This window comes from Dicentrarchus labrax, unplaced genomic scaffold (assembly GCF_905237075.1).
Source record: "Dicentrarchus labrax unplaced genomic scaffold, dlabrax2021, whole genome shotgun sequence".
NCBI lineage: Eukaryota > Metazoa > Chordata > Actinopteri > Moronidae > Dicentrarchus > Dicentrarchus labrax.
Genome location: NW_026136711.1, coordinates 2,703,132 through 2,723,559, shown reverse-complemented (window position 1 = coordinate 2,723,559; position 20,428 = coordinate 2,703,132). Strand labels below are relative to the sequence as shown.

The window sequence follows — 20,428 nt, the reverse complement described above, 5'->3', positions numbered from 1 at the left end:
ATGTGCGTAAAAGACATTGGCGTATAAACACAGAGTTAACATCTGTCAATTAGAATCAATTAACACAGCTGTAAATGTCTGAAAAGAGTAAAACAAAAAGGTGAACACATGTTCGTCAATTAGTTCACCGTAAGACAACTTTTATTTCCTAATTTAAGTGTATCACAATTGTCAGGGAGCATTTTGTTGTGGTTTTACGGTAAAAATGAATGCAGAGCAGGAAGATTTACAAAGGCAGCAATACTACTACTAATAATAATATTAATATATTATTAATAATAATAATAATAATAATAATAATAATACACCCTCCTCATCATCTCTGTCCAAAAAGTATTAAGTGTTTTCATGACTTTTATTAGCTTGTACTACCTAACAAATGTCATTGGCCTGTTTAGAAAGGTGGTAGGGAGTCTGGGGCATGTTCACCAGACGTCACTCACATTCTCTTTTCTGTTGATTTCTCCACATGGTCCCAAAACTGTGTGGAACATGACCCCTAAGCTGACTCCAGAATGTTGTATAAACAGAACTACTATCTGGCCATGGTGTCCACAGCTGTCTGTGTACGCATCCATTTGGGAGTCTATTCGGGCCTTAATAGATGGCTACATTTCCCCCAATAATAGAACGTTTGCTCCATAGATTATCCGGTCCAATCAGAGTGACTGAGGGGAAATGACACAAAGTTATTATAAAAGCCTAAAAGATTCAGTGTCTTTGAGTAAACATTCGGGGCTGCAACCCTTTAAGCCAACCCCACTGTAACGTGATACAAAAATATTACCGATTACATTGAAAATAACTAACTCAATTTTTAGGGACCGAGCCAGCGACCGGCAAGGTCCCTATTGTTTTTGCTTGATTTCTTCTTCTTCTTAACTATTATTATTTTTAGCCCCCTTTGACTGCGTTTTTGCCCCCCTGAACCTATACGAAAAGTCAATTTTATTTGGCATAGTTGTCAGGCCTGGTGAAAATGGGGATATTCTATGCGTCGCTTTCGGGTTGGCCACTAGGTGGCGCTAGTATCATGACAAATGCGTTTATGCTAATAACTTCTGCATAGTTTGTCGCACATTCAAAAACCTTGTATCCACGCGTTCGGTGAATGGAGCTCAATCTCCCCATATAGGCCACGCCCACTTCCGCCTATAATTTTTCTCCGCTAGAGCGCGAAATGTCGATAAACTACTTTTCCGTGTTCCCCCCATGCGCTTTGTCCGATTCGCACAAAATTTTTCACGTAGCATCTGAGGACCCTCATAATAAAAAAGTGATTAACAGAATTTTGATATTTCAAAAAACCAGCACGTTATAAAATTAGCACTTCCTGTGGATTTTTCGTCAAAAAAGGAAGTGGACCATTTCTCCACATTGGTATGTCCAATTGACACCAAACTTGGGTCCATAGTTCCTCATGTCTTTCTTAGGCATCGTGCACAATCTCAGGCCATTGCCACTAGGTGGCGCTCTTTAAAATGAAGAAGTTTATATCTTTACAACAGTATGTGTGATTAAGATGAAACTTGATACGATGCTTCCCCATGGCTCCCTGAGGCTCCCTTAAAAAGGACAAAAAAAAATACGCCACTAGGTGGCGCTCTTTTGGCATGATAAATCACTGTGCGGAGACCGTAATAGTTATGAATATGAAATTCACAGGGTACGTGTAGAGTAGTGCCTGAAGCTCACATACCAAAAAACAGGAGCCCCGGCGCCACGTTTCACCGATATGTACGAAACTCGGTAGGCACGTGTAACGTGCCGGGACATACAAAAAAGCCTCTTGGACCCATACCCGAAACCCCACAGGAAGTCGGCCATTTTGATTTAAAGTTTCACTTTCTGCGAACTTTTCGCGTTGTATTTGAACGAACTCCTCCTAGGGAATTTATCAGATATGCTTAAAAATTTGTGAGTACAGTCAAAAAATGGTTCTGATTAAAAGTTGTGCTATTTGTGTATGTACGTTGAAGGGCGTGTCCGTGGCATGCCCTCAAAGTCGGCCATAGTGAATTCCGTGCGCATTTTTGGTGAATTTTTCGCCTTGTATTTGAACGAACTCCTCCTAGGGAATTTATCGGATCTGCTTCAAAATTGGTCAGTACAGTAAAAAAATGGTGCTGATTAAAAGTTGTGTGGCGTGAGGTCAAAGTTGGCCACTTTGAATTCTGTCGTTATACAAACTGAAAAGTTGAGCTGTGACTGTACATTAAACCTTTATGCTAGCAAGACATTTGAAGCAACTCTTTCGGTCTTTAGGAGCCATTATCACGATGGAGTTTGCTTTCTTATACGGTATAAATAAATGTAGCATTTGTGTGTTTACAGTTTAAAAACTCATTTTATGTTAACTGTATTTACTTATAGCACTCTATGAAAGATTGTTACTGAGCTTAAAAGGGTGTTAAAAAAGTGATATTTAATCATTTGAATATTAATTGATTTTTTATCAGAAGTTAAAATGACGTGATTTTCAATTAGTTAGTTAATTAAGCTCATAAGTAAGTATTGTAAGGCTATAGTACAATAAGTTTGTCTTCAGGATATAAAAGAAGATTGATATTTCACCTTTTGTTTCTATCTGCAGCTCTTTAGGTTTTTTTAGGTTTAAGGGAGCTACAGTGTCGTCAAGTTTGCTCATCAATAAATACATTGTGAACCATCTGTTAAAGAGTAGACCATCATTCAGCTGGGGATGCTACAAGTATCTTTTTGTTTTGCTTTGCTTTTTTTAAGTGTCATGTTTTGGAGCCCCATTAAGAGATAGATCTGTTGGCAGCCAATGTTACCACATGATGGTGCTGCGAGCAAATATATACTGAGGCCTGACACAAGGGGAGTCATAGACCATTGTCCAGAGCAGAGGACCCTGTGCCCAAGACTGGTTGCCATATCTTAATAAATCTGCCGACATTGTCATTATGTAATATTTTAAATAGTCTCTCTGTATCATATCTGTATCATATCCAGCTAAAAATAAAAAGTGTATAAGCTATAATGTATATTCATTGAGTTATAATATCTCTTATAAATATTTCTATTCTATTCTATATTATATTGATGTAAGTGATTGTTTGTGATTATCTCAGCATATATTTCTGCTACGCCTTAAAGTCTCCATGACACTCCCTGGACATCCCATGAATATTGATTGACCCTGATTACACAATCCTGTTTTCCAACAATTAAAACCTCCATATGATTTGAAACAAAGTTAAAACAATTTTACTGCTGGTTTATTCCTTAGCTGTGTTTTTTTCGCAAGAATGAAACAATAAATCATAACGTACCTGTAGGGGAAGTGGTACTGTAGTAACAGAAACAAGCTAGTAGTAAAGATAGGTGGTATATATATATAAATAAATAAACTGAATAAATGAATGAAGATAATGAATATAGATCTTCCATACAAGGAAAAAGGGCTCCGTTACTGATAACAATACATTGATGACATTTCTCCCCAACTGAACTTGTGAGAGCTGTTGGAGCCACATTTGAGACAGCACTCTCCACAAACATCATCAAAACATCGAATGAGGAAATATCTTTTGGGAAAATGCTGTTCATTCCTCCGGCAGAGTTTCACACAGTTGAAGAATCTGTGAAAGGGAGCACTGAAACTGCTCTGGAGATTCATGGTGGAACAACACCAACATGCCTTATATTAGTTTTTCCTTTAATTTGTCACCAATCAGTGGTTTTAGTAGTATGTAGTGCTATGCAGACATGGCAAGTCATTTGGTCCAAGCCCCCCCACTTTGCAGTATCTGGTCAAGACAAGGAATTAGCACCTGTATTTATTAAAAATAATAATTATTAATTTAATTTGTGTCACAATTGTTGATATTCAGTTAAATAAATGCAATCAAACAAAAAACAATAAAAGCTTATTTATTTAATTATTTCTTCGCAATCAAAAAACATCCCTCACTATAAAAATGAACAAGCTGGTTCCAATTTAAATAATATGTAACCTGGCTGCCTTAAAATGTTGAGTTAGGCAAACAAAAAAATTTCAGTTGTTTGAACATACACCGCTCTGCCATAACATTCTCCAGCACCTGGGCACCCTGGTGCTCATAATGTTCTGCAGTCCCATACCAACAGACTGTGATTCACTGTGTGTTCTGACCCCTTTCTATCAGAACCAGCATTAACTGTTTCAGCAATCTGAGCTACAGTAGCTCGTCTGCCTTCACTCCTCACGTGCATCAATGAGCCTTGGCCCCCCCATGACCCTGTCTCCAGTTCACCACTTTTCCTTCCTTGAACCACTTTTGGTAGGCACTGACCTCTGCAGACCGGGAACAGCCCACAAGAGCTGCAGTTTTGAAGATGCTCTGACCCAGTCGTCTAGCCATCACAATCTGGCCCTTGTCAAAGTCTCTCAGATCCTCACACTGCCCATTTTTCTGCTTCAAACTTGCTGCCTAATACATCCCACCTACTGACAGGTGCCATGATAACCAGATAATCAGTGTTATTCACTTCAACAGTTAGTGCTCAGAATGTTATGGCTGATCGGTGTTATCTGAGTTCCTTCAGCTTAAAATAAATAGTTGGGGTGACAAACAGGAAGCTGACAAAATAGTCCCATCGACTTTACATTTTAGTAAATTTAGTAATTTTTTCAAGTTTTTTAGTGATACCAACAAGACATTTCAAGTTATACAAACATAAATCCTGTTTGAGGCAACATAGAAAAAATTCCTCCCCATCACTTTTAAACAGTAAAATACATTGATCACTTTTTGACCAGCACATTTTTTTTAAGTTTATATTTAATATTTAAACTGAAATCCCAAAATGTCATATGAGTCATCATGTCAAGTCAAGTGACAGTCAAGTCCAAGTCGTGTCTCAATTCAAGTCAAGTCAAGTTGCAAGTCGTCAAAATAGTAACTCCAGTTGACCAAAGTCCAAGTCACAATGACTCAAATCCACTTCTGGAAACATTGCACATTTACACCTATACATGTCAGGGCTAGTTGACTGAACCCAGTAGCAGACACAGACAAGATGGACGGGTTAAGGGTTTTTATTCCACACGCACACACACTGGGGGGGGGGTGAGGGGGGGCCACGGCAGGAACAGGCAGGTGAAGGGGCAAGAGAGACCGGAGACACGAAGGCACTGGAGAGCCGACTCTGGGAGCTGAACTGCACGAGAGGATCCCTAGAGCTCAGGAGAGAAAGTGGTCAGACAGGGGAACAGGCACAGGAATATCAAAAGTTGACTTGAAATAGCAAGCTACACACTGGAGGGAGCCACAAGTGGGCTGAAACAATCTGGCGCTGAATGGGGTTCTTGAAGGCTGAGGCATGATGAATGATTGAGAGCAGGTGAGACAGCAGACAGCAGGTGAGGAGAATGGAGGCCGCACCCTCATCAGACACACAGGGAAGAGGAGGAGCAAAGGGAGCAGGAGGGGAGCAGAGCCATGACAATACATCCAATTATCCATCTGGACCATGTTCAACTTTATTGCATACAGAGTAGATATTTTTTATATTTTTATTATATTTTATTGTGTTTTATCCTTTACTCTATTCTTGCTGCTGTGCACAGTATTAGTTAGTACAGAATTTCAATTTCCCCTATGGGAGATCAATAAAGGAACATCTTACCTTATCTTATCTCTGGGTTTGGGAGTAGTGATAGAATTGCAACAGTACCTGAGGTATCAGTTTGGCAAGGCAAGGCAACTTTATGTGCATATGACTCATAATAAACAGCACTTTCATAGTGGTTTGCATTTTAGACCAAGACACAGAATACCTAACAGAAGAGTCTTTATGATTGTCTTGATGCAGCAGGTTTGATTCCATGACAACACCCAGGTTTCTGATTTGGGGTTTTAGTTTTTTAAATGTCATTAGGAGCACTATTAGCAGCCAGAGGAACCTGATACTTCTGTCAGAATACAGATGAAGTTTCAGAAAATATGACAAAAAGTTTGTTTCATAAAAATGACCTACTGCAGCTTTAAATGATTTGGCCACTTTAGATACAGCTACACACAGCTTAACAGCTCAAAATGAGACTATGAGAACAGTATCGTGGGCCATAAAACCAGAACTATGTTCTAACAGAGACTACAATTGTTACCATAAAAAACATTGGAAGATATGCGCAGCACCATTCTCTCATATTTACAATAACTATTATTTTTGTTTTATTCTTGTTCCATGTTCCATGGAATGGCGCCGGCGACAACGGCAGCCTGTTATGGCAGCTCCTATCATTGTTGTAGTTTTAATGTGTTTTCAGTGTTTTTAGCCTGTGTTTTTTTCTATTTTTAACTGTTTTCTTACTTTCTTACTACTTTGTTCACGTCACCTAAATACTTTTTGGGCGTTTTTGAGCACTTTTTATTTTTTGTTTGCACGGGTCTCCATGGCGACGGCGAGTCGCATTGTTTACACCCGCGACCAGATGATCGCCCTGAGGTACCCCTAGCATCCTGACTGGAGAGAGACCCTCCCTACCGGAGGAGCTGAGGAGACGGTGAGGCTGCAGAGCGGGGGTTAAACGGAGGATGAAGAAGAGGAGCTTTAAACCCTACAAACGTGGTTACACGAGCAGATACCGGACTCCAACGTCACCATGCCCGGCTTCCAGACGACAGGGACAGCACCGCGACCGGCATGAAGAAAGGAGGGGGACTGTCCGTGCTCATAAACAACAGGTGGTGTAACGCCGGGTACGTCTGCGTGAAAGAGCGTGTCTGCAGTCCGGACATCGAGCTCGTTGCCGTCGGACTTCGTCCGTGTTATCTCCTGTACAGCACTTTGGTCAACTTTGGTTGTTTTTAAAGTGCTTAACAAATAAAGTTGGATTGGATTGGATTGTTTCATTTAGAGGAATCTTGGCACTACTTCTCAAAGTCTGTATGATCCTTGATCAAATGCAAACATAATTTTGTATTGTGGTAGTAGTAGCTGTTGCATTATTGGAAGCAGCAGTGGTTTTAGTAGTTCTTGTACACATAGCAATAGTAGTAGGAGAAGTAATAGTGAAATAGTCCTAGGTTTCAGGGGAAAGTATCCCATGACTCTTCATTTTACAGAGGATTTTCTACTTTAACTCCAAAGTTTACTGCTTGGAAATGCCAAAATTAAAACATAGTCAATTGAATATCCATGCAAATACTGATCTATTTATGGCTTCCATCCAAATATGTAAGCAGTGACCTAATAAAGTGGTATCCAATCCAATCCAACTTTATTTGTTAAGCACTTTAAAACAACCAAAGTTGACCAAAGTGCTGTACAGGAGAATAAATAAGACATCATAAATAAAAGACATAACAGCTCACATGAGGCGCAAAATAACATATAATACAACAATAAAATGAAAAGAAATAAATAAAAATAATAACCATGCAATAACAAGCAATCAAAAAGTAAAAAATAACACTGCTCCCTGAGTGTGGAAAATGCTTTTGTGTTGCAATAAGCCTCAGAACAGGAACAAACATTGTGCATACGCAACAGCTCAGCGGTTTAAAATGAGACAGGAAACCACAAGTTTCACACTGAGTTTCTTTATACCTGGTTTCATCAACATCTACAAAACTCCAGAATTCTTCCACTCCCCCACCTTCCCTCTGAATCCTCCCTGAGGCTCCACGGGCCTCACCCAGACAAGTAGAAAGTTCAGCAGGAATCCTGCATTGCCTCATTACTCAGCCACTGTTGCATAACTCTGGTGTTTCCTCTTTTTCCAAAATCATCACATTATCTGGTCACCAATGGGACTGAAATCATTTCTAATCCTCTGGAATGGTTTATATTTTCATTTCCTCATTGGAAAGAGGTCAGCAGGTTAACTGCTTCTGTTTGCTTCAAGATATATGCATATGAGCACTGACTGGTGAAGTGAATAACACTGATCTATCTATTATCTGGTTATCATGGCTGCTGTCAGTGGGTGGGATATATTAGGCAGCAAGTGAACATTTTGTCCTCAAAGTTGATGTTAGAAGCAGGAAAAATGGGCAGCGTGAGGATCTGAGAGACTTTGACAAGGGCCAGATTGTGATATCGAGACAACTGGGTCAGAGCATCTCCAAACCTGCAGCTCTTGTGGGGTGTTCCCGGTCTGCAGAGGTCAGTACCTATCAGAAGTGCTCCAAGGAAGGAAAAGAACCAGAGAAAGGGTCATGGGGGGGGGGCAAGGCTCACTGATGCACGTGGGGAGTGAAGGCTGACCCGTGTGGTCCGATCCAACAGACAAGCTACTGTACCTTAAACTGCTGAAACAGTTAATGCTGGTTCTGATAGAAAGGGGTCAGAACACACAGTGAATCACAGTCTGTTGGTATGGGACTGCAGAACATTATGACCACCAGGGTGCCCAGGTGGTAATGTGAAACACTTTAGTGTACTTTTGGCCTGAGGCTGTCTTACATTGTTCCGGTGAAGCCCCTTAGTTTAAATGATCTCTATCAAAATAACAATAACAATAACAAAAGCATGGGATCATGGGAGTTGTTGTTTTCACCACCATTGTCGTCATTGCAGTCAGCTTCTCCCGATTAGGATTCCTTCAGTGTTCATGGTTCATGAGGTTTCTGCTGGGAGCCCAATTATCCACAGAGGTCTCCTCCTCTCTTAAACAAATGGACCTACTGATTAAAACCGCTAAAAACACTGAGTAAACCAGTTCCACCTTAAAAATCACTGCTTCTCCCATGCTGTTGGACAGACAAAGGACGTCCTGGAGGGGCTACGAGTCGAGCTGCTGCTAACGTTAGCTCAGCTTGTTTCTCTGATAACTTAAGATCCAGGTGTCTGATGACTTAAATCCTACATATATATATATATGTAGGATTTTAGTCTATTTATACAGTATAGATATTCATAGGTCTTGATCTAAATAGTGGATGGTAAAAAAGTGGCTTCAAACTGGATAGACAGTGTATGGCAGCTCAACACTGAGGCATTCACAAATGGGATATGACGCCATTGACAGGTGACTGGTTGAACACAGAAACACACAATAAAATTATAGATTTCTCTGAGTTTAAACATTGTTTCAAACATTTAGAATAATATAAGTACACAAGTCAAAAACATATAAAAATAGCTCTAGTGTTGATAGACATTTTAAGGCACAAATGTTACATATTACATCTTTAATGCTTTGCTGACTGTGTGCACAAAGCCAGAAATGGTTTTCACACTTTGGTGAGGAAGACCTTGACTGGCCTGCACAAAGCGGTGAGCCCTCACACTTCGAAGAATTACACTTCAGAATGTGTGCAAAGAATAAGACACATTCATCAAGCGACTTACTCCTACTTACAGTGAAGTGTAGGAGGAACATTTAAGATAAACTCTAAGTGATGATTTATCACATGTATACTCAGAGCAGGAATAGGTAGTCAGAGATGAGTATTTGCCCCACATCTGCCACATTCCTTACATGTTGTTCTCTGATATACTGCATCAGCTTGATTTTATTATAAAGGTATCAAATTTGATTTGTACACATTGTAGACATAAATGATTTACAAACATGTACTTAATAGTAGTAATAGTATATTCTAGTAGTATAGCACAATTGTCTTTGTATAAAAAAGGGATCTTACATGTCAACACAGAACCACAGAGATGAGAAAAAACGCAGCAAAAGGGCCCTCTTTGATGCCCCTATGGTAGATAAAATATAAGTGGTAAAGTACCCTCCAGGGTGCTAATCCTAACCCTGACTAAGCTGTTTCACCATAAATGCATTACACCTTTCTGCACGCTGGTGCCCTTTTTATTGTTTTCACCCATGCCCCTCAAACAGCCTGAGTCTGCCACTGAACAGTAGGCCTTATAATTTGCTCAAATTAGCCTGTCCCTGTCACTATCACTGAAAATAATTTGTTGTCAACTACAACAAAAGGTGAGCCATAGTTTGTGAAAATATCACACACAATTCATTTCTTCACATAAAGAAAGTAGAGGAATTAAGAAATGTATCAGATGTTGGGTTATTTTTTAATTGATGAAAAGAATACAAGAATCACAAAATAGAAAAAAAAATCAATATGCAATATAACTGAATTCATATTAATATGCGCTGTATACATATATATCACATGTACATATGGTGCATACATGCATTCGAGTTTTAAAACAATATCAATATCTGTAGCAGCAATTCACCTCAAATAAAGAAATAATCTTACATATTTATAGCGTATAAATAGGGATACAATAATGATAAATTGGCTGAAATTAAAACCAAACTGGTTCAAAGAGAAATTCTGCCACTGTTACAAGAGGTTCATCAGAGGGATAATCTAATAAAGAGAATTCCGTATGAAAGTGAACTCGACCTCAATGCCAGCTTTAATCTTGTTATTTGCAGCCATGATAAATACACCAAAGATTATGGAAGATCTGAATTATACATATTGCTTCAGCTAACTCGTGACCAATGATAGGATCTTCTTCGGACCAATTTCAATGGGGATTTTTCACTTTTGTCTTTATCAGGTGAAGTCCAAACTTTAAATTAAAAATAAAATAAATACAGGCCCTGACCTCAACTTCATCCAACACCTTTGGGATGAAGAGTCAGGCTTTAAAAGCCAACATCAGTGTTGGACCTCAGTAATGCTCTTGTGGTTCCAACATCTGGTGGAAAGGCTGAAACCAGAAGAGTTCTATGCAGCACATTAATGCCCACAGTGTAACAATTACATGTTCAACTGTCATGTGAAGTGTCCAAATACTTACACATACAGTAGTCATTGCCATGTACTGTACACAGATGCTGCATTTGTATGCATGCTTTTCTGGCTGTTTCAAAACTAGACTTAATTTGACCCGATACCCCAAATCTTTACTGAAAAAAGGGATTTTATTGACCAGCATTTTTGATGAAATGATTCTCACTTTCCAAGGGTTCAAAGCCAAACAAACCAAGAGGGGAAGACATGGGGTTTTCCCCCTTCTGTCCTCGATCAACCTTGCTTAACTTCACTGAGTAATCAACCTGAAGCTCTTCTACATTATCTTTTCATGTGGTTGACTTTGTTGTTTGAGTGATGCATTGCCCTATTACCCTAAAATGGAAAAAAAGCTGCAGGTAGGTCAAGCCATTATGGCCAACCTGGGTACATTCTGTAGAATGGGCCAGATTTCATTTACAACCTTTATGTGAGGATGACGAGCATTAGGGGAAGTTTGTCAAGAGCATTCGTAAAAAACACCCAGAATGAGTTAGGTTAGAGGAAGGAACTTAGAAACCATGTGCATGGTTCCACACAGGAAAACCAGTGTGACCTAGTTTATGTGAGTAGAAAGACAAACTGAAGGTTCATTAGGCTACATATATACTGTAGGGGCATAGCAGCAGATATCAATGTAGTGAAGTTGCAGATTGCAACACCAATCATGTCTGTATTTGACAACGTGGGAATGAGAGGTGAGGTGTATAGTTTGAAACTACAGTAAAACCAAAAGGCCCTATCTAGAGCCAGTATATGGTTTGTCTGACAGCCTCTATAGATAAAACAACTCATTCTAAGGTAACAAAAACACAACAATTCCTTTTTTCAGGTAATTACACACTAATGAAAACATTCTTATGAATATTATATTCCATTTCTGACAATTGATCCTCCTAAATGTTACACACTAGACTTTTCATCTTCCCAGCCTCCCCCAGTATGTAGGAAAAGATGAGACTGCAAAAAGGGGGCTTTGCCAGGCGATCCCAGTTCACATTCCAGATCTATCTGAAAGTTTTGCCAGTCATCTGATCCATCTCACCATCATATAGTGATCAGGTGACAGCTCCACTCAAAGACATTTGGCTACAGATCATGACATGAAACAAAGTTGATCACTGAAATTTGGCATAAGGTGTTCAGGCGTTAAGGACCTTTATAAACGACCTTATATTTGAACATGTTGGACAGTCCATGACTAGCACATCTGTCCAATAACAGAAAAAAAACTTCTGCCCGTATCTAGGAGTTTGTTTTCCATCCTTCCTCAGAGAGAGATTCCATTGCATGTCAGCAAGTTTCTGCAGCAAGAGGTCAGCATGCAAAGGCCTCTGCCTTTGCCTGCCTGGTGGTGGCTAGCAACATATGACATCCATTCTTGAAGGGAGTGAGCTCACATAGTGGCAAACCCAAGGTAGTTTTTCAACTCTGACTGGGCCCCATAAGGTGCAGAACATGTTGCACCTGTGAGCTCCTTATTCAGGCCTGGCTCCAGGACAGGAACTGGGACTGGAACTGTACACATGCACAGTAAGAAGCTACTTCATGGAATCTGGCCACTCTCCCAAATGGAAATTCAAATGATTTATAGTTTTGAAGGAAATCTCCCTATGTTATGTTATGCTATTGATATGCTTATCTTTATTTTGTGATTTATGAGGAACTACATCACATTAAGGTTATCAAGATGTAATTATGTGTAAGCAACCACATATATTGTGTGATTTTATATATTTTTATTATCATCTTTTCTGGGAAGCACAGACTTTTCCCCCCATATTTTTAAGGTGTGTGTGGCGGATGTCTATATATGCCCTCTGTTTGTAATGAGGAAGCTGAGTAGTAGGCCAATCTACAAAAATGACTGTGTATTCGTCTGTGGCTCTGGGGAGAGTATCAAGTCTTTTTTAAGATGAAGGATGTGTGCTACTGGTTACAGATTTAGAAACAGAAAAGAAATGTTGAAAGAAGGGTGATGTACCATGACATGAGGGGAGTTTTTCTCAAGAATTATTTTCTAATGTAAAATGAGATGCAAAAGTGTTGTAAATATATGTAAAACTGGGCTGTAGACCTCACGGGGCAGTTTCTTCCTGTCTTCCTGTCTTCTTGTTGTCAGGTATACTCCCCTCCTACTGAAGTCACCCTCACTGGAAAAGCCTGGTTAGTCATTCTCACTGAATGAGATGTCAAGTAATACTTCACAATGATATTAAAGTGTTTCTGATCAAAACTATATATTTCCCCTGTATTTATGTCATACATATATGTTCAGTAAATGTTAAAAAATACCCATTTTGTTCACTCTTCATGTTTAAATAGTTTTCCTATGTATTCTATTGGTGCCACTGCCATTAGACAATTTACTCATGGAAGCTGCAGTAGGTCATTTTTATATATCTATCTATCTGAGCTCTGATAGGCTGTTTTTATTTGGGCTTGCTGGGTTTTTGCAAATGCCATTAGGAGCGATAGAACGAGCCAGAGCAGCCGAGAACCCTTCACATTAAAGGGTCACATTATTTGTTTCATGTACTACTGTCAGAGCACAGTGGAAATATGGTATAATATAAATACATTGTAGCTAGTTTGCTTTTTGGGATGTGTAGTCTGTGAATATAAATTATGATAACTCATGTATCACCCAGATAACATTCTGAGCACTGACAGGTGAAGTGAATAACACTGATTATCTGGTTATCATGGCACCTGTCAGTGGGTGGGATATATAAGGCAGCAAGTGAACATTTTGTCCTCAGAGTTGATGTCTTAGAAGCAGGAAAAATGGGCAGCGTGAGGATCTGAGAGACTTTGACCAGGTCAACATTGTGATGGCTAGACGACTGGATCAGAGCATCTCCAAACTGCAGCTCTTGATGGGTGTTCCCGGTCTGCAGGGGTCAGTACCTATCAAAAGTGGTCCAAGGAAGGAAAAGTGGTGAACCAGAGACTAGTTAAATGTGAAGCTACTTTGCCTTCAGATGTGAGAGAATCCAGTTATTTCAGTATAAAATGAGGTGAGATTATTGCACTAAAACAGAACAATTATGCATTAACTCAACTCGAAGTCATCTCATTTCATTTTGCTTGATTGAATTTTTTACCTTTTGGAAATAACAGTGATTGGCCCTCCGGTGCCATAACACAACCTTCAGTGGCCATTTTATAGGTTTGTTAGCATAATGTCCTGCTTTCAGAGAACTCTGACACTCACACTAATGCATATTATATATATATTGTAATCTATTGTAATCAGCTAGCTTTCTTGTAATCAGCTTGCTTTCTTGTTGTTAACACTCCCCCATTTCCACTGTAGAGAATGTATCTAGTAGACGATAGCGTGAGTGGGTAGTGACCACATGGTAACTTATCAGCTGTTTAAATGCTGCTGATTGTAAAAAATTCCAATGTCACTACTCACTCTATGACCTAATTAGGAATTTCAGCAATACTTCTGCTGCAGAAGTTTGACCATGGCCACAAATTGGTATATTGGCCAAGCTAACCCCTTCACTGGGGCACTGCAGACCCCCTGTTCCTCCCACTACATTATATTTTGCCTGTCCTATAGACCATAACCAGAACTACTATGCTGGAATGCTAACCCCAGATTTGCAGTGTATCAAATGAATTTGTGGTTGTTAGATGAAAATAAATGTATTAAGGTTATGTGTACCTCGTTTATATAGTTTCAGCAGGGGCAGATCAAGAGGGGTACCCCTAAAAAAATGCCTGGCCACCACAGTTGGAATGCCAAATTCCAAACAAATATTGATATCCGGGATTGTTTGTGATTAAATCAGCATATACTTCTGCTATCCGGCGGCTGTGGTTCAGGAGGTAGAGCAGCTCGTCCACGAATCAAAAGGTTGGCGGTTTGATCGCCGGCTCCTTCCACTGCGTGTCAAAGTGTCTTGAACAAGATACTGAACCTCAAATTGCTCAGATACTGTGCATTCTGTGAATGTGGATAAATTACTTTCTGTGTGTTTCTGTGTGAATGTGGCATGTCGTGAAAGGCGTACTGTTCTATACAAGTACAGTTCATTTAACATTTACCCCTTAGAGACTCAACCTCTGACCTCTTTTTAGTGAAGTTGCTGTTTTCATAGCCAACCGAAATTAAAAGCTAAGTTATGTAGCACTGACCATAACACCAGTTAAGTTGAATATACAAGCTCATCGTATCTGGTATGCCATCAGTCATCTCATTTCGCACTTAAGGTGATACTCCACCCAGAATATATTTTAGACACTCTCCCTATAGACATGAAATGCAGTTACAAAAACAAATGGAAGGTCTGAGCCATGACGGAGTCACATTGTTGATATGAGATTTCTGATACAACCACAGAGCCTCCTTAATTTGACAACTGCTGCTATTTTGCACAATCCTGTTTTCACAAGATGTTACATATAAAAATAAAAATGGGATTAAATCCTCATCTTTTCTCCTACATTATTACTAAGAAGGTTTGGTTTGCAGTCTTGTTATGGGATAGAAGAACCATCTGAGCAGCTTTCTATGAAATATGGTGGCAGATAGGCCTGAGGCCAGCGAGCTACTGATTAGACTTTGGTGGTGATCCAGATCTGGGATTACTGCCATCAGGCAACTATCAGTTGAAAGCAAAAACATTTGATTCCATATCCTCTGGGTGTGTTTTCAGGGAGAAGAGGTCAATCCTAACTGAAGTGATATAGCAGGATGTTTTTGTGTGTGTTGGTTTTGCTCTCTCTACAACACACAGCTAGTCTGAAGAGACATTTTGAAGTGCCAGCACTGTGGTTTGAGTATTTTCTTTATATATTATTATCTGAAAGATAAATTGTGTTTATTTCTTTTTGCAGTTTACTATTATGGTAGAAAATGTAGTAGGATTTTTCTTCCATTCCAGGCTGCAGGTTGCCACTGACAATAAAAAAGACCAGCTTATATACCCACAGTACGGTAAACTCGCTCTTAAATGAACTTCTGATCTTTTTTCCTGCAATTTTTGGCAACAAATGTAGTATTGATCTTCATTGATCTGAGTCAATATCTGGCTAACATCGACACTCTTACGTTGTTACAGTTTCTCTGTGATGTCATAGATACCATCTTAACCTGAATGGTTATGATAAATTGTTTAGTGTCAGATAAAAAGACCTGAACCAGTTTTTGGGCATATATTACGTATAAAGAAAAAAAAGTATCCTGTTTACATTGTACTTGTTTATTGTATTTCTATTTTCCCCAAATACCTTGATCCCAGTTAAATGCATGATGATACATTATGAGAATTAAAGCTGCAGTAGGTAACTTATATAATTTTTATTTTTATTTTTAATATTTGCTGAAACTTTCACTATATCCTGACAAGACCACTGCCAAGTGCTTGCTCATGGTGGGAACTGTTGGTCCTGTGTAAATCATTTTATAAGGAATCATACTCCTTATAACATAGACCTACTCTATTTGAAAAGTGTCCTGAGATAACTTTTGTTATGAATTGGCGGTATACAAATAAAATTGAATTGTGTGTGCATGTGTCTGTGTGTGTATCTGTCCACAGCTAATCTTGCATATTACTAATGTTTTTTGTACACATTTATGACTGTAGGGTCAATGGCCTCTCATGGTTGCAGTGCATTATTATTTCCTGTGAATATTGGATCAGAGATGAGTTTTGCTGATTCAATTTAATTCAGTTCAATTAAATTTTATTTGTATAGTGCCAATTCATAACAGAAGTTATCTCAGGACACTTTCCAAATAGAGCAGGTCTAGACCGAACTCCTTATGACATTAACTGATATTTTGTGAAAATTTTTATACAATCCTCTGTTTATATTATGTTTATTATTTAACAAGTAATAGGCTTTTTTTTATTCAGTGTTTCCTTCTCTTTGTTCTAAGGCAGGATGAGGCTATTTATCAGAGAGTGAAGGGTCAGTGTTGAGCCAATGTAGAAGGTTCAGTTAATTTTATTTGCACTAAAAATGTTTTCAGATATTTAAAGAGGGAATATTTGTAAAAAAAATGTTGTGGTTACGTCCTTTTCATTAGTATAATGTGGAATATTTTAATGTATGTTTGATTTTGAAATAATCCAAATTTGTTCAGATTAGATAATTTGTTTTATAATACAATGGATTACATTACTAATTACAAAAAATAGTACCTATATTTAGTAATGGATTACATTTCAATACCAGCTGTGACAATCTGTCTATTTTTATTTTTAATTTTTGTGGGGCTTTTTATTGCCTTTACTTGATAGTGACAGTTGCAGATAGACAGGAAAGGGGGGCAGTGAGAGGTGATGACACGCAGCAAAGGGCTGCAGGTCAGATTTGAACCCTAGGCTGCTGCAGCAAGGACTCAGCCTCAGTACATGGGACGCCATCTCTACCAACCGAGCTAACCAATCTGTCTGTCTTTAAACAAAAGGGAAGTGAAACAATGAAGGGCAGCTGTCAACAATGACAGTCAGATGCAGTTCATTTTTTTACTTTAAGCCATATCACATAGTGGAATATCATAGTGATAGTGTGGCAAGTGTTGGTCAATGCTGGCAGATGTCTTGATGAATAACTAAATGATGTGTGTTTGTGGCTTGTTACCCCGCACTTTAACCCGGTTTCCATATTTGACCTACATAGAGGAGTAAGCCTACACCACAACATAAGTAAACATTTGATGTGATTGGCTAAAATGTGTAGTTTTACTTTAAATGCTACACTAGGTGTGTTTTGTGAGTATCCAGGGTTGTGGGTGTGTGTATGCACTGAGTTGTAAAATGGGTTTCTACACAGGTGTTGGGATAACGCAGTCATATGTGTAGGAGTATCGTTCCAGGCTCTAGCTTCTTTAAATCTCACTCTCAATGTCAGTGACATCACTGGAGTTTCCCTCCAACTGCTTTTTAAAAGAGTGTCACTGAGTGTCAGTCAACAAACCAGAGCGGCACCAGAAGCAGACAGAAGGCTTGACTTGAAGAGATAAAAATAACTAATTCAAAACAATGGAGGGTGAATGCAAGGTACAGCTGGACGTCACTGCCGACACAGAAGCCAGGACAACACAGAGTGTCAAACCCAACTCAAAGCTAACCACTTCCCTGCTGGTGTTCACACTCTGCCTCGCTGCTACTGCTGCTGCTGTCCTCATCTGTAACAGGCACGCCAAGGTGGGGGACATATCTTAGATTAGTCTCTGAATTATTTAAGTGCCCGATGTTTCTCACGAGTGGCCTAGCTCACCTGAACCCAGCCATTCCGTAACCTTCTCTTTATTTTCCTCTTCTTGAAACAGGGCCCAGGAAAAGATGGAGACAATTTCAGTCACACACTGAGGCAAATTTCACATGTAAGAGCAGCCATTCATCTACAAGGTAAGGAATATTCAGCATCAAAGAATACTTGGGGCTGTTTGTTTGAAACATATAACAAGCACAATGTGAGAAAACAGTTTTATACCGACTGCTACTGCTTATGTTTGGTTTTCTTAGCCAGGTGGTTCTGAGACCAAGCTTATTGAGCTCCATGTTTTTGGGTGTCTTATTATTTGGGGTCTTATGGACCTTCTATAGCTTCTTGAGGATGTTCATGCTGTTCTCGAAGAAATTCTAGGGACTGTTTTGAATATTTTAGGACAAATTAAGGCAATCCTAGTCCCTTAGGTGGGTACTATGAAGCAGTCCTAGGTAAATCTAAGGATGTAGTATGGCTCGACAGCAACATAAAAAATGGTCTTATTTCACTGTAATGGAAATCATAAATGTATTACCGAGCCACTTTTAAGATAACTTTGAATTTCTGATGAACAGTAACATTCCTTGGAATCCTCCCTGTCCTTGTTGAAAAATGTTTCAAACCTTTGCCTAGTCAGTTCATATTTGACTCTATCAGAAATTTGGAATCATCTCCATTACCATCTCTTTGTGCTCTTCAACAGGAGAATACAACCCTGACATGAGGACCTCAGTGGAATGGAAGAATCAGGTGGACCAGTCCCACTCTCAAGGAGGGCTGGTACTTGACAATAATGAAATTGTGATTCCTCAAAACGGCCTCTACTTCGTTTACAGCCAAGCATCTTTCCGGGTCAGCTGCACCACCGACGCTGATGACGCCACCTCAAGGCCCATGGTCCATCTGAGCCACACTGTGAAGCGTTGGTCCCGCTCATATGGTAATGATGACGAAAGGAAGACCTACGAGACCATCCTGCACTCTGTCCGCACTGCCTGCCAAAAGACAGCCAGCAGCGATCCAGATCAGGAGGGGAGCTGGTTCTCCGCTGTGTATATGGGGGCTGTGTTCAACCTGAGCAGAGGGGACAGACTGCAGACAGTGATGGAGGAGAAGATGTTGCCATACCTGGAGGACGAGCCAGGGAAGACTTTCTTTGGTGTGTTTGCCTTGTGAGATGGGTTAGGGTTAGGGTTATGGTTAAGGGCAACAGTTAAAGATATGAATGAATGTACAAGAAGAAAAGCAGGCTACATGGTGGCTCCACTGTGAAGACTGCAGCCCACTGCCCCCACCTGAACTCACACACACTGACGAATGTTAAGTGCCCACAGAGGGTTGACACTGCACTGAACAGTCAATGCAACGTTTAGTTTAGACTTTACAAACTGACACCCAAACTTTATGTGGCTTCAGTAGTAATAGTAAAGTCATTTAAAGTTTGCTGTAGTTATGTTAACTACAGCAGAGAACAAAAGTTATGAAGCAATGTATTACCATAGATAAGGCTATGGTTCTATAATGTTATGTACTATGTACTGCCATCTTAATGTCAATACCTTTTGCTGTACTGCGATGCTAAATCTCTACTGTCTTTGACATTTGTACGAATAATATTGCTGCATATTTATTGTGTCACTACAGGCAGACAGAAGTGGATTTTAGAGAATGTATTTATTCAACATAACATGATCATATTTATTTTATTTATTGAATTATTTATTTGTATGTGTATGTTTCCATGTGTTTTTTCTAATGAAAGCCATAAATATTGGATTTATGCATAATTTATGAAATTATTTATTGATTCTTTGATGAACTGTTTGTCAATGTGATTTTTTAAAATTGATTTTAGTGCCTTTGGCACTGTAAAACTGTTTGAATAAAACATCCATTTGAAAAGATTCTGTCTATTGGAGCATGTGGAATGAAAGAATGTAAAAACAACAACAAAAATAACATGTTAAAGAAAGCACTGATGCTGGTTGGGAGGAAGTTGCCACATGTCACATAGATGTATGACCTCTTACTGTGCACTGTGAAAAAGAATGTGACATGCTTCCTTATAACATATAAAACATGAACTGCACTATCAGTTTGAACATCACTTCAGCAATTATGACAAAACTTTATTTTTATAAAAATTACCTAATGCAGCTTTAAAGGTCCACTATGTAACATTTAGGAGGATCTATTGGCAAGAATTCAATTATATCAGTGTATATCAGTATCACCAGAAATTAAGAAACGTTATACTGTTACTTGAGAATGAGCCATTTTTACAGATGCCCTCCTCTCTACAGATAAAGTTGCTCTCCATAGAGTCTGCCATGTTGAACTGTCATGTTTCTACAGTAGCCCAGAAGGGACAAACCAAACACTGCCATTGTAACATTTTTCACAAGTTTTGCAGCCACTGTAGTTTTTCCTACACACTTTACAGCCTGTTCTCA

The 20,428-nt window shown here is 39.2% G+C and overlaps 1 protein-coding gene across 1 annotated transcript; it reads left to right on the top strand.

Annotated features, from left to right (window-relative positions):
- Positions 1–16,840: 16,840 nt before the first annotated feature.
- On the top strand, positions 16,841–19,879 carry tnfa (tumor necrosis factor a (TNF superfamily, member 2)). The gene is made up of 3 exons (XM_051415398.1): positions 16,841–17,911; positions 18,037–18,115; positions 18,679–19,879. Exons 1-3 carry the CDS (start codon positions 17,747–17,749, stop codon positions 19,149–19,151), a joined length of 717 nt encoding a protein of 238 aa, XP_051271358.1. The 5' UTR covers positions 16,841–17,746; the 3' UTR covers positions 19,152–19,879.
- Positions 19,880–20,428: the final 549 nt, after the last annotated feature.

Excerpts from the sequence above, each read along its gene's own strand:
- tnfa (XM_051415398.1), top strand. The coding sequence starts at position 17,747 with ATGGAGGGTGAATGCAAGGTACAGCTGGACGTCACTGCCGACACAGAA. Across the intron at positions 17,912-18,036 it reads TCTGTAACAGGCACGCCAAG|GGCCCAGGAAAAGATGGAGA; the intron begins GTGGGGGACATA and ends TTCTTGAAACAG. Across the intron at positions 18,116-18,678 it reads AGCAGCCATTCATCTACAAG|GAGAATACAACCCTGACATG; the intron begins GTAAGGAATATT and ends GCTCTTCAACAG.